The sequence below is a fragment of the Salmo salar genome, chromosome 18, assembly GCF_965601325.2.
Source record: "Salmo salar chromosome 18, fSalSal1, whole genome shotgun sequence".
NCBI lineage: Eukaryota > Metazoa > Chordata > Actinopteri > Salmoniformes > Salmonidae > Salmo > Salmo salar.
This window is the reverse complement of record NC_138308.1, coordinates 14,148,316-14,163,434: the sequence shown is the minus strand read 5'-3', so window position 1 is coordinate 14,163,434 and position 15,119 is coordinate 14,148,316. Positions and strand designations below refer to the sequence as shown.

The following is a 15,119-nucleotide window of genomic DNA, read 5'->3' as shown; positions in this document are numbered from 1 at the left end:
TTTCAGAAGGGGTGCAACTCTCGCTCTCTTGAAGACGGAAGGGACGTAGCCAGCGGTCAAGGATGAGTTGATGAGCGTGGTGAGGTAGGGGAGAAGGTCTCCGGAAATGGTCTGGAGAAGAGAGGAGGGGATAGGGTCAAGTGGGCAGGTTGTTGGGCGGCCGGCCGTCACAAGACGCGAGATTTCATCTGGAGAGAGAGGGGAGAGAGAGGTCAAAGCACAATGTAGGGCAGTGTGAGCAGGACCAGCAGTGTCGTTTGACTTAGCAAACGAGGATCGGATGTCGTCAACCTTCTTTTCAAAATGGTTGACGAAGTCATCCGCAGAGAGGGAGGGGGGGGGGGGGGGGGGGGGGGATTCAGGAGGGAGGAGAAGGTAGCAAAGAGCTTCCTAGGGTTAGAGGCAGATGCTTGGAGTTTAGAGTGGTAGAAAGTGGCTTTAGCAGCAGAGACAGAAGAGGGAAATGTAGAGAGGAGGGAGTGAAAGGATGCCAGGTCCGCAGGGAGGCGAGTTTTCCTCCATTTCCGCTCGGCTGCCCGGAGCCCTGTTCTGTGAGCTCGCAGTGAGTCGTCGAGCCACGGAGCAGGAGGGGAGGACCGAGCCGGCCTGGAGGATAGGGGACAGAGGAAATCAAAGGATGCAGAGAGGGAGGAGAGGAGGGTTGAGGAGGCAGAATCAGGAGATAGGTTGGAGAAGGTTTGAGCAGAGGGAAGAGATGATAGGATGGAAGAGGAGAGAGTAGCGGGAGAGAGAGAGCGAAGGTTGGGACGGCGCAATACCATCCGAGTAGGGGCAGAGTGAGAAGTGTTGGATGAGAGCGAGAGGGAAAAGGATACAAGGTAGTGGTCGGAGACTTGGAGGGGAGTTGCAATGAGATTAGTGGAAGAACAGCAACTAGTAAAGATGAGGTCAAGAGTATTGCCTGCCTTGTGAGTAGGGGGGGAAGGTGAGAGGGTGAGGTCGAAAGAGGAGAGGAGTGGAAAGAAGGAGGCAGAGAGGAATGAGTCGATGGTAGACGTGGGGAGGTTAAAGTCACCCAGAACTGTGAGAGGTGAGCCATCCTCAGGAAAGGAACTTATCAAGGCGTCAAGCTCATTGATGAACTCTCCAAGGGAACCTGGAGGGCGATAAATGATAAGGATGTTAAGCTTGAAAGGGCTGGTAACTGTGACAGCATGGAATTCAAATGAGGAGATAATTACATTATGGGGTATTGTGTGAAGATTGATGAGGATTTGTTTTTTAAATCCATTTTAGAATAAGGCTGTAATGTAACAAAATGTGGAAAAAGTCAAGGGGTCTGAATACATTCCGAATGCACTGTATTAGGCCTACCGATGCAGCTTTAACTGATGGCTACTCTTCTTCCATGGCTTAACCCAACGAGGTCACAAGTGTTTCCCTAAAACATGTTTGGGTTTAAACATATTCTATTGTACAGAAAGTGAATAGCTTAATCAATTGATCAAGACAGAATTATTTGTTTGTCTCCTCGGCTATAAAAGGTTGTAGCTCAGCCTCTGACTGTCAAAGAAGTGAAACAATGACATCCCCATATGCATTGGTGTCAGGTCTTTCCCGGGTATTTTACAGTTTGTTTCTAGCATAAAGTATCGCGAACCAAAGGCCTGTTATATTATTTTATAACATCTTAATGTTTGATGTTTTGGTGCCTCTAGCGTAATTCAGAAAGATGATTGAGACCTTATTGCTGATGAATATCTTTGTTTTTATGACCATGTTTACTTTCTGCTTGCATGTTGCATTTGTATTCTGATATGTGTATTTCTGTAATTTCTGTAATTCAGGGCTCATCTGTAACAGGGACATTGGTCTCAGTATAAGAACCTGATTTAAAAAATTTAAAAAAGGTTAATTAAGCAGTAAGGCCCAAGGGGGTATGGTATATGGGCAATACACCACGGCTAAAGGCTGTTCATATGCACAACGCAACACAGAGTGACTGGACACAGCCCTTAGCCGCGGTATATTGGCCATATATCAAGATACTGTCCTGGTGCAGAGACAACGAGATCAGGAAGAGAACAGCAGTGGCCTAAGAGACTGTCCTGAGGCAGAGACAACAAGATTAGGAAAGAGAACAGCAGTGGCCTAAGAGACTGTCCTGATGCAGAGACAACAAGATTAGGAAAGAGAACAGCAGTGGTATAATAGACTGTCCTGATGCAGAGACAACAGGATCACGTAGAGAACAGCAGTGGCATAAGAGACTGTCATGATGCAGACGCAACAAGATCAGGAAGAGAACAGCAGTGGCATAAGAGACTGTCCTGTTGCAAAGACAATGAGATCAGGACGAAAACAGCAGTGGCATAAGAGACTGTCCTGATGCAGAGACAACCAGATCAAGAAGAGAACAGAAATAAAGTTATGTGAGGGGCCTCCTGAGTGGTGCAGAGGTCTAAGGCACTGCATTGCAGAGCTTAAGGTGGCACCATACCCCCGGGTTCGATCCCAGGCTGTGTCACAGATGGCCGTGACCGGGAGACCCATGAGGCGGTGCACAATTGGTCCGGGTTAGGGGAGGGTTGGGCCGGCCAGGATTCCCTTGTCCCATCGCGCTCCAGTGACTCCTTGTGACGGGCCGTGTGCCTGCAAGCTGACTTCGGTCGCCAGCTGTATGGTATTTCCTCCGATACATTGGTGCGGCTGGCTTCCAGGTTAAGCAAAGCATGTGTCCAGAAGCAGTGAGGCTTGGGAGGGCCGTGTTTCAGAGAGCGCATGGCTCTCGACCTTCGCCTGTCCCTAGTCCGTACGGGTGTTGCAGTGATGGGACAAGACCGTATCTATCAGCTGGGGAAAAAAGGGGTAAAAAGTATAAAACAGAAAAAGAAATAGAGTAATGTGGCAACACGCTGTGACCTTTTGAGGATGGCCACCTGTTATTGGTGATGATTACAGACAGGAGCTGGTTTTAACAGATGCACGCACGGCCCCCTTTTCAATCCATCATCAAGCCATCCAATGGAATTAAACGTTGCTGTGCTTACAGAACACATGCAATTAATTACAAAACCAAAAACCGAGAAACCCTTAGAATGTTAAGATATGAAAGGACGATAACAATGAAATAAACCAGCAGAAATCTGGATCAGGATAAAAGCTCTGAAGGGCTAAGAATCTAAAAACCTTAATCTGAACATATTATTCATCCCCCCAAATCAATGCATCCTCTTCTTGATATAATTATAATCCATGTTGGAAATAAATTAAATATGACATAGTTTGCTCAAGTGAGCAGCGGCTTATACGAGTTCACCCCATGCCAAACGCCTGCCCGCACACGCACACACACACACACACACACACACACACACACACTTTAGTAGATATTGGATGAGCACTAAACCTTAACACTGTTAAGCACAATTTTTATTATCAAACAATCAAAACCTATGTTGACACTTTGTATACCCTTTGTAAATCTGCACAAGCTTAGCAATCATTGTAGATTAATCATTGTTTCATTATGATTTTACAGAAGATTATACTGTACTTGAATGGAAATGAATAAAAAATGGATTAAACAATTCATTTTGCACGCGATTAATGTGCACAGTAAGGGGATGGGGAGTGTGGGTGTGTGTGTGTATGTGTATGTGTGTGTGCGCGCTTGCATGCATGCATGTATACATATGTGTGTTATGTGCAACCCAGTGTGCTTTAAGTGAGATTGGCACAACTATAACATCTGCTTTGCCTTAAGATCCTGCTCTTATCATGTCCAGATTCTTAGTGGCCAAGTTTCCGGGAGATAAAAATTGCTGGAAGTGTAGTCTCAGGGACTACAAGATTGGCACACCTGTATTTGGGGAGTAGCTCTGTCAGGTTGGATGGGGAGTGTTGCAGCACAGCTATTTTCAGGTATCTCCAGAGTTATTCGATCAAGGGCATTCAGAGACTTGTCCCAAAGCCACTCCTGCGTTGTCTTGGCTGTGTGCTTAGGGTCGTTGTCCTATTGGAAGGTGAACCTTCGCCCCCAGTCTGAGGTCCTGAGCACTCTGGAGCAGGTTTTCATCAAGGATCTCTCTGTACTTTGCTCCGTTCATCTTTCCCTCGATCCTGACTAGTCTCCCAGTCCCTGCCGCTGAAAAACATCCCCACAGCATGATGCTGCCACAACCATGCTTCACCGTAGGGATGGTGCCAGGTTTCCTCCAGACGTGACGCTTGGCATTCAGGCCAAAGAGTTCAATCTTGGTTTCATCAGACTAGAGAATTTTGTTTCTCATTGTCTGAGAGTCTTTAGGTGCCTTCTGGCAAACTCCAAGCAGGCTGTCATGTGCCTTTTACCGAGGAGTGGCTTCTGTCTGGCCACTCTACCATAAAGGCCTGATTGGTGGAGTGCTGCAGAGATGGCTGTCCTTCTGGAAGGTTCTTCCATCTCCACAGAGGAACTCTGGAGCTCTGTCAGAGTGAACATTGGGTTCTTGGTCACCTCCCTGACCAAGGCCCTTCTCCCCCGATTGCTCAGTTTGGCCTGGGCAGCCAGCTCTAAGAAGCTGTTGGTGGTTCCAAACTTCTTCCATTTAAGAATGATGGCGGGCGCTGTGTTCTTTGGGACCTTCAATGCTGCAGAAATGTGTTAGTACCCTTCCCCAGATCTGTGGGGAACCTCGACACAGACCTCGACACAATCCCATCTCGGAGCTCTACGGACAATTCCTTCGACCTCATGGCTTGGTATTTGCTCTGACATGCACTGTCAACTGTGGGACCTTATATAGACAGGTGTGTGCCTTTCTCCAAGCAAAGTTTCTGAATACTGAATACTCCCCCCCCCCCCCATGTTGACTCCAATGTTTCCCACAGTTGTGTCATGTTGGCTGGATGTCCTTTAGGTGTTGGACCATTCTTGATATACATTGGAAACTGTTGAGCGTGAAAAACCCAGCAGCATTGTAGTTCTTGACACAAACTGGTGGGCCTGGCACCTACTTCCATACCCCATTTACAGGCACTTACATTTTGTTTCTTGCCCATTCACCCTCTGAATGGCAGGCATGCACAATCCATGTCTCAATTGTCTCAAGTCTTAAAAAGACTGTTATAAGAGACTGTCCTGGAGCAGAAATAACAAGATCAGGAAGAGAACAGCAGTGGCATAAGAGACTGTCCTGTTGCAAAGCCAACAAGATCAGGAAGAGAACAGCAGTGGCATAAGAGACTGTCCTGTTGCAAAGCCAACAAGATCAGGAAGAGAACAGCAGTGGCATAAGAGACTGTCCTGTTGCAAAGCCAACAAGATCAGGAAGAGAACAGCAGTGGCATAAGAGACTGTCCTGATGCAGAGACAACGAGATCAGGATGAGAACAGCAGTGGCATAAGAGACTGTCCTGATGCAGAGACAATGAGATCAGGAAGAGAACAGCAGGAGGTCCCTCACATTGGCTGATGAGGGAATAAGTAGCTCTCTCCATTGCTATGTTACGACAGTGGTGTCTCATGTTCTTGGTCATTACGAATCCTGAAAAACGTTAATAGAGAGTCTGAAACATCTGGACTCAGTCCAGTCCATCTGCTTGTACAACACATGTTCATCAAGTATGCACCATGCAGTCACACCCCATCCATCCATGCCCCACCCCAGAGAGGATTTGTCCATCTGCCCAGTATGCCTGGTGTAGAGTACCATGGGTCGGTAAGGAAGAAGGCTGTTCGTGATCAAGAGTTTAACTCTGAGGAATCATGGCTCCAATCTGATGACCTCATGTGAGAACATCCGCATACCATTTTCAAACTATGATGCTGACCTGAACCGTATTGTGCTGGCTTGGATATTTTCTTTTTACATATTGTCCTTTCCAGTACAGTACGAGCAACTTGTGCCTAAATGTGTAACCAGATTTAATGTGTAACCAGGCCAGTGAAGTAGCTTATGGCTCAGCACGGCTCAGTGTGGTAATAGTTATTCTGAACAATAGTTTTTTTTTTGTCCAATCTGGCCTCTTTTTGCGAAATGACATCATTTGTGTTATGGAATGTCTCCGTTTTCAAATTGCATCATTCATTTTAGAGTATTACCTAGAATAGAGAAATTGAAGGGTTTCCTTTTAAAATGTGCAGCCATCTTTAAACTTCACATAGGCCTACCAATGAAAAAATGGGCCTCAAGAACATTATACATTGATCTTACTGTTATATATCACACATAATATGATTTTACATACTATCGTATATTATATTAGACGTATGATCTTACGCTGTAGGCAGGTAGTTTGCGGGTTGCCCAACTTTATTAAAGTGGCAATTTGCAGATTAAACAATAACAAAGTGGATGGGGCTAGATAAATGTAGCAATTCTCAAATTCATAAACAGAGCTATGGGTGCAATGACTGACCATGCAGGATATAAAAGTGATAGTTTTGACCATGTTTTGAGGCTATACATTGTTTGTTTATGTTTACATTGCGTACAAACATTGGAGTCAAACAAGCTTATATTTTGGGTTCTGATGAGGTACAACAGCTGAATTAAGAGCATGAGGCATCCAGAGGTTATATACTTCAAGAATCAATGGGTATAAATCATTAAGCCACAAATAAAATAAATCACATCAACCATAAAATCACTTGAGATTAAAAGTATTTTTTTTCTTATTTTCCATGCTTAGTGAGCATTTGGTTGGGGCAAGGATGGGGCATTAAAATGACCTCTGTCAACACTTCAGAGTGCTCTCACAGACTTTCTCAACTAAATGCATACTGAACCATTGGTGCTCGGATTCCCTAGTGGCTGGATCCTATTCAGATGTAGGTCACGTGACCCATCTATTAGTCAAATGTTCCAGGGTTAGCCAGAGAAATTTAGAGCAAAAAACGTATATATATTTTTTTTATGTGCTCTTTAAGAGATTAATAATCTTGGTGGTGGAGAATCGCCTGGAAATATTCTCTGGGAAATAATGAGCAGAGAAAGATTTACTATGATTATTATTAATTTTTTACAAATTATTTAACATTTAGTTTCATCCAGTATCCCAGATAATCCCATCTGATGACACCATGAAACCCAGCCTTGTAATCTGGCCCTTAAAATAATGTTTTTTCCTCCCTCCACTCAATTCACTGCAAGCACTTTTTTAAGAGTAAAAGGGGGTGTTTTTTTCTGCGTATTTGAAGGGAATTATTTCCATCAAATTAGAGAGGATGTTGTGTTTATCTAATTTTCCTCAATAGACCCACACATTAACCCATTAAATATCCTGCTATATGGGTTTAGAAACGGCTGAAACAAATGGAATACCACGCCTGTTAGCCTACTAATGCTGGTGCTGGTGTATGAGTCTGGCTAAAAGGGCCTGTATAGAGTCTTTGTTATTGTCAATGCAGTAAGCCTAATAATTGTTACTGCATGCCCTCTAGTCTAATGCATTGATTCGTTGAGGAGATTAATGATGGTAATGGTGATGATTTATTCTATTTATATTTGATTTTAAGGGATGAGGGATAATTCATGTTACTTACCTCTTATAATTGACATTGAAAACACTTATCTGATGTTAACTGTGGATTATCCTGAATAATCTTTTACTATTTTATATCATTTTAAATTCAGATAGTTCAATGTTAGGATGGTCCACTTATTATGTCCAATAACTGAGCCTATCATGTTAGAATCCCACGATTTCCCAGAAACTATTAGCTATTTACGACCATGTCGCTCTAAACCCATGTGAAAAACACACCACATGCTCTTTGATGGATATGTGTCGTAAAAGCATATTTCACATGGCTCTGTATTCAAGTAATAGATTAAACTAATTTAATGCATTTGGTTAAGAAGATTTCTCTCATTTATTTTTATATCAGAGACCGGTGCCATGCAGACGAGGATGATCTAACTTTATTTAACGAGCACCATTTGCCAGAGTAACCTGTTCTCGTCATTCCCTTATCATGCACTTTTCTCTCTGAGTATTCTGACCTTGAATTTAAGCAGGGCCAGTGCCAGCAATGTATGCGTTTGGGGGTGGAGATAAAATAAATGGAGGTGTGGTGGAGGTGTGTCTACAGATATGGCATATTTTAACCTTGATTTAATTCCCTAATATTTCCACCATCTTTACATAACAGGAAACCACGAATGAGGTCGAGCCGGCCGGTTCCAAGTGGAAAAAACATCTAATGTATTTTTTCCTATAGAAATAACAGCATTCTCCATGCAATGTTATTTATAAATTGATAAGAGCTATTGATAAGAGTTAGGTAACTGAGTAATCCGTTTGGATAAGGGGATTGTAAATATAGGTTATGACAATTGTTTTATATCTGTTTTACCTGATGATTGCTGGAGATGAATGTGAACGAGTCATATGGCAGGAAAACGACCCTAAGTAATAACCGCATATATTTAACTGCCAATTTAGTGTTCATTCCTTTCCCTACATGCATTGCATTCCATTAAGACTATATAATTTGATTTAGTTACCTTTATTTATTTACTCTGTAAACGCTGCCACATCCATGTGGTTGCTCAAACCGTTACTTTGAATTTGACTAGCACTAGCCATCACACAGTTCCACGACCAGTATGGGCAATTAGGGTATATTTCTATTATATCATACTATTATATACTATTCTCCATATTATAATTATATTGTAGTCTACACTACTTCCAACTTTACCATTGATGAACAGAACGTGGCAACTTTCAGAATGAATCAAACCACTTTTTCCCGATTTCCCGAAGGCTTTTTATTAGGATTCACGATTATTCCCTAAACATAAATAAAGACTAAAATCTTTTTTTATTTTTTTATTTAACTAGGCAAGTCAGTTAAGAACAAATTATTATTTACAATGACGGCCTACCCCGGCCAAACCCTGAACGACTCTGTGCCAATTGTGCGCCGCCCTACGGGACTCACAATCACAGCTGGATGTGATGCATCCTGGATTCGAACCAGTGATTACAGTGATACTTCTTGCACTGAGATGCAGTGCCTTAGACCACGTGTGGCGGAGTGGTTCTGAAACAGAGACAAATATGAACATGTTTTCATGGCTATCTTTGTATATTCTGAACGCATTCTCTATAATCTACGTTCAAGTATTGTGCCGATCAAATTCAAATGAAAGGTACACCATTTTAAAGGAGTTGCTTGAGAGAAATTAACAGTAAAACGAATTGAACAAAAACTCCCTGATCAAATTGGTAGGCGACCCAGTGGGTGTTTTCTGGGGTTTAATTACATGTATTCAGTGTATGCAAAGGAACCACACTGTGCGCCTCCATAAGGTAAATCTGAATACAAACGACTGAAAAGTGTGTAGGAATGGCGTTTGTATGGCGTCAGTTTCCTTCGTCGGTATCGCCCCTAGGAGTAGAGCAGATGCATATGTAGAGAATCCCGCACATGCGCAGAAGCGTCGGGATCTTAAGAGGTCACGAATAAAGGTCCATGAAAAGTGGCATCCACTGCCGCTCCGTTTTTTTTTTTTTACAAAGTACCTGCAGGAGGAAACACACCCCCTCCGCTCAATCCCTTGGCATTACCATCATTTGGTTTTAATGTCCAGATTTACTTTTACACAAGGAGCTTCATTTTCTCCCGAGATCTCGTTATTAACTTTATCTAGCCTAAAAAATAAAGCTGATTCTGCGTCTACGTCAAATCAATTACGGGTTTATCCTAATATCTGTTCAGACAGGAAATTTGGTGAAGGGTCGGATTACGAACTCTAATTACACCGGGAGATTTTCTCCACGTTAGTTTGCTGTGGTCTAGTGAAAGTGTATTAAGAGGGACATGTGTCATCCACGTCATCATGATGAATATGAAATACTATTAAGATCAGCGCCTCGTTTGCTGCTGGCAACAGGGCAACCACACACATACATTTCTGACAATTTATGGGCTAGGTCAATAAAGACACTGAGAGCAAAATATTTTAGGCTATACTGCAAGGGACAAGTACAGTTGCGGACCAATAGACACCCTTGTACTTTTCGTAAATAATTCCCTATTTCTTAAAAAAATAAAAAATAAAATGAAACTGAAAAAAAAACGTTGGTCTACATACCTTGTGCTGGATTTTCAACTTTGCGGAACTATTTTCTTTTAAAATTCAGAGACAAATGACCCTGTAGTTCAAAGACCAATTACCCAAATGAAAAAAATATGCTTTGTTAATCCAGATAACATATTGTCAGGGAGATTTTGACCTTTCTTGAATATGGAATGAATGCCTTTCCTTTTTATTTATCAGGAGTGTCTAATAGGCTAGAGTGGAAAGAGACGAAATCAGTTGTAAATATTGAATCAGGTGTGGTAAACTGTCGTTTGTAAAAGTCATTTGAATGCAAGATGTGATGTGCATGCATATGATGGACTTTCTTTGTTATTATTTTTCAGGCAGCCATAGGCCTAGCCTAAAAAAAAAAACTTTGTAGTGAAAAGAAATGTAGAAAAAAATATTTATATCGTGGGAAACATAAAAAAAAGTATCGTGTTAAGGCATTGACCACTGACATCGCCAGGCTACGTTTCCAGGCTATTTAAATGGCTATTTAAATGTTCTTTATTCTGCAGGTTGCATCATTAGTTTGCTATAGCCTATTACATAATATTCTTTGCCAAAATGAATTTAACATGCAATTTATTAAATCCCAGAGCGATTATAATAAACCAATGATTTAAACTTATTTTCAAATGTTAATCTTTTTGCGTTTTAAACCTATTTCCAGTTTGGCTATAGGCTGTCACGCTAAATAGGCTAGTCCCAAATCAACAAGCTATTCTCTAATTTTCACTACACGGGCAAACAAAGATTTTCGTTGGGATATAATATGTTTGTTCATTTACAAATAATACAACAATGACATTGAAGCATCACTGAGAAATTGTCATAGCCCAACAACAGCAGATTGAGATACAATTAATAAACGTTTGATTGCTAAAAAACTCAATTTCAGTTTTGGTTGATAGTATTTTGAAAGTTGTAAAGCATTCATTATTGTTTGGCCTGCAGACCTGGCTACATAAGTGACATTTGCCATCAGAGAAAAACACTTAGGACCAATTCGGATAGAGGGGACAGAGGAGAAAATCTTTATCGGATTTGATGGGAAATTGGTGGCAATTAATCCTTTGGGATTGAACAAGGGAAACGCCTCCTTTCGGTTTGACGGGTGCCTTTTGCTCTGATTGGTCACCGGAGGTTATCCCTGGATATGACACAGGGATAAATTGTCCTGCCGTTTGTCATCTCCCGCCTCATCACCCCGAGCTACAGGAGAAAGAGAAAGTAGCGCTTTACAATGACAACCATGACAGGAAGAGATGATGGCTCGGATGAAAAGCCCAAAGTCAAAATGCTGGCTCCATCATTTGGGATCGATAAGTCACGACTTCATGGATCTGGGTTTAGGTCTAAAGGCTTTGCCATCACGGACCTACTGGGTCTTGAAACGGATCTCCAGCCTCGCCAATCCGGACCTCATGGAGTAGGAGGAAACGGGGATATTCAGAGCAATGGGATGGGATTCCCTTTCGCTGGAGGATCCTTGCCTCTTGGTCTAGGATTTCTGTGCAGTTTAGCAGCTCAGCAACCTGCGGGAGCCCCCTGCTTCCTACCGAGTCACATACCCCTCCTTCAGTCCAGGACCGAGAGTCATTTCATGCAGAACTTGGAGCAACAAAGAGACCCCTACTCTGGTACAGCTCACTTCAAATCGTTGACTTTATACAGTTAGTGCTTTAGGGAAGCGGTCCACTTTGCATTTATTATCAGGGGGTGCTGAAATAGCCACTTCTTCATGTAGCTCAATTTATTTCAAATTTGATTGCGTTCAAGGTTGATTTAGCGCGAGACTAATATGGAAGCTGTTATTTTGGATAACATTCCAACATGTAATTTTTTTAAACATATAATTATATTCAATTAGTCTATATAGCATGTATAAGCTCTCAATGTATACTTTTTTTCAGCACAATTTTCATTTAATATTTATTCGTTTGATTTTGGATAGATTATTTTGTCTCTAATATATGTTCTCCTTTTTCTTTTTAGATGATGAATGTCTCTCTGGTGATCGAAACGATTCGAAAAACTCAGTGAACTCACAGAAGAGAAAGAAAAGGAGGCACAGGTTGGTACACATGATGACAGTTTTATTGCTCCAGAGCAAAAAAAAGAGACATTGAGTAGACTATTACATTAAACTAGTACAATGAATGCCTTGGGGAAGCCTGCTTTATCAATGCTTCAATTAAAAAACATTTTTTTACAGAACCGTGTTCACATCGCATCAACTGGAGGAGCTCGAAAAGGCATTCCATGAAGCACATTACCCAGACGTATATGCCAGGGAAATGTTAGCAATGAAGACAGAATTGCCTGAGGACAGAATACAGGTAAGCCTATATAAACATGTAGGCTACTACAAAGCTAAAACGGACATGTCGGCCTACAATGGCCATATTGATGGTTTAATCCGGAAAATCTTCCAAAGATCTAATATTTTGTGCCTATTTTTCAGGTATGGTTCCAGAATCGTCGGGCCAAGTGGAGGAAACGTGAGAAGTGCTGGGGACGCAGCAGTGTGATGGCAGAGTATGGGCTCTACGGTGCCATGGTCCGCCACTCCATCCCTCTGCCAGAATCAATCATCAACTCCGCCAAGAGCGGGATGATGGGCTCCTGTGCTCCCTGGCTTCTAGGTGAGCCAGCAGGTTGTTTGCTTTATTAATAATATAAGACTCAAATATGTATTTAATCCATTGAATACATAGCTGAGATGTGTTTTGTATCTGTACAATGTTTGATATAGGCCTAGATGTAGCCTACTTATTTCATGAAGTAAACATAAACATAACATAGACATAATAACGAGGAAGTAGGCCTAAATGTTACATTTTCGTTTACCAATAGGGCTAACCTCCACTTATTTGGATGTATTTTGCTATAGGCTACGGTGTACGCTGAGACTAATTGTTTTTCATTTGTATCACTTTACGCAGGAATGCACAAGAAGTCCATGGAGATAGTAAAGAAATCGCCAGGTACGCCAGAGTCTACCCACTCGGAGGAAACTAAAGGGAAAGACAGCGACATGTCCTGGCCCAACCGCGCTAGTGCTGTAGACGACAGTGAGGACATGGCAATAGACCTATCCAGCACTTCCAAGCAGGACAGCAACAACAAGAGCACTTTGAAATCATTGTCGCCGCAAAGGGATCTCATTCCCAACAGTGATTCAGACGATGAGAGCTAAATAGACGTCAATCCCCGTTGCAGACAGTGAGCTCGGACATTTGCGTGGAAATGATGCTCACCTCGAAGACAATTCCCACTGGGCACAGACGTCAAGGCAACGTCTATTCCACCTTGGTTCAACGTAATTTCACTGAAAGACGTGGAAACAACGTTGATTCAACCAGTGTGTGCCTAGTGGGTTATTTTCCAAAGATGTGCAACGGTCCCATCAATTTAGGAGTGTACAGTGTACTTGTCTTATTTCTTAATACTTGTATTTGAACATATGTTTTATAACCTTGTCTGGTTTTAAATAAGATACTATTTAATGTTTTATTCCTTTCTATACTTTTGTTAAAATGTTTGTGGTATTGAAATAATATTTCAAGAAAGAAGAGAGAGGACCACCAGAAATACACATACTCTCTTCTCCTGCAGGAACATGTTAGACGAAAAAGCAAAATGTAAATTTCTCTGAAAACAATTACTGAAAATCACAAACCTTCCATCTTATTTCATATTTTTGAATGTTGATGGTTAGGGTGTAAGTCCCACCGCCTGCATTTTGTATAAAACATCAACTAAAATTCACAGATCATCGTTATCAATGGGCGAAATTAAGCACTTTAGTTGTGTTGATACTGAATGTCATTCAGAGGTCAATTTCACTGTAATGACAGCGATAATAAGAACACTGTAATAACAGCAATATCATGAAAACAGTCAAATAAATCAAATATTTTTTTGAAATTCTGTCTTTCTTTGATTTGTTCGTATACCTTCATTCACTTGATGCACCATTTAAATGGGTTAAAAAAAAAAGACAGACGCTGATGCAACAAGGTACTAACTATAGCGTACACTGATATAACTAACTTCTATGGATTAAATTACATTCCAAAAGGTAGACTTTGCGAATGTACTTAAAATGTTTTCTAGCACACATCTTTGACACAAGCTACTGTTGCTATGTCGGTACACTTACCACTAACACACACTTCCACATTGTTGCTTTATTTCCATTTATTATTTATAGAGTCAAAAATAAATATTGAATGTTCGGAAATTCTGTGACAGAAGAGGACAACCAACAGAATCAGTGTATCGATGGAGCGGGTCGATCGCTTCAAGTTCCTCGGTGTCCACATCACTAAGGAATTAACATGGTCCACACAAACACACACACACAGAGACAGCGCATCTTTCCCTCAGGAGATGAGATTTCCTGTTTACCTAAAAACATATTTTTTAGAAGAACACATGGAGATAGGCCTACACACTTGGTTCTCTCACCGCCTTATTCGCCCCAAAAATGTTAGGCTACATTAAATATTTAACATAAATCAAAATTACAAAAAAAAAAAATACGAATTAGTTCACGACATGGGTATCAAAATACGATGTTGTGCCAATGTTGAAAATGTAGGCTATTTATGTTTTTTTGTTGAATAAAAGTATTAAAAAGATTACAAAAAGAAAATAGCACCCTGACCAATTTTGAAGATTGAAAGGCACATGAGATTTCCTGTACATTAAACATGTAACCTTTTAACAAGCACGCAAGACGGCGGTTGTTCAGTTGAAGCGCCGTAACAGCCCCAGATGCCTCACTGTATCTGTATGCGCATAAGAGGAGCAGAAGACGATGATGATTGAAAGAGTAATGACGGTAATGGAGGGCAATGGAGCTGTAACTACTGCACAGGATTAAAGCTCATAGATGCTCTCACAGTTCTAGGCTCACAGAGCATCCTTGCAGTGGCTCTATTTAACGCACCCTGTCCCACGTTGAGCAGGACACGGGCATTCCCACTAAGCACGGACCGACGCCTGGTCCTGTCCAGACATCTCTTTTTGGTGGGGTCCGGGCGTTGAAATCTGAATCATAGGCGTTTA

General features: G+C 41.6%; 1 protein-coding gene across 2 annotated transcripts; it reads left to right on the top strand.

The window, feature by feature from the left end:
- The first annotated feature begins 11,245 nt into the window (after positions 1 to 11,245).
- On the top strand, positions 11,246 to 13,973 carry LOC106576721 (visual system homeobox 1). 2 transcript variants are annotated; one of them, XM_014154065.3, is made up of 5 exons: positions 11,246 to 11,683; positions 12,039 to 12,117; positions 12,259 to 12,382; positions 12,508 to 12,688; positions 12,989 to 13,973. In XM_014154065.3, exons 1-5 carry the CDS (start codon positions 11,287 to 11,289, stop codon positions 13,240 to 13,242), a joined length of 1,035 nt encoding a protein of 344 aa, XP_014009540.2. In that variant the 5' UTR covers positions 11,246 to 11,286; the 3' UTR covers positions 13,243 to 13,973. The 2 variants fall into 2 exon arrangements, with proteins under 2 accessions (XP_014009540.2, XP_014009538.2); XM_014154063.3 differs by having other exon boundaries at positions 12,508 to 12,700.
- Positions 13,974 to 15,119: the final 1,146 nt, after the last annotated feature.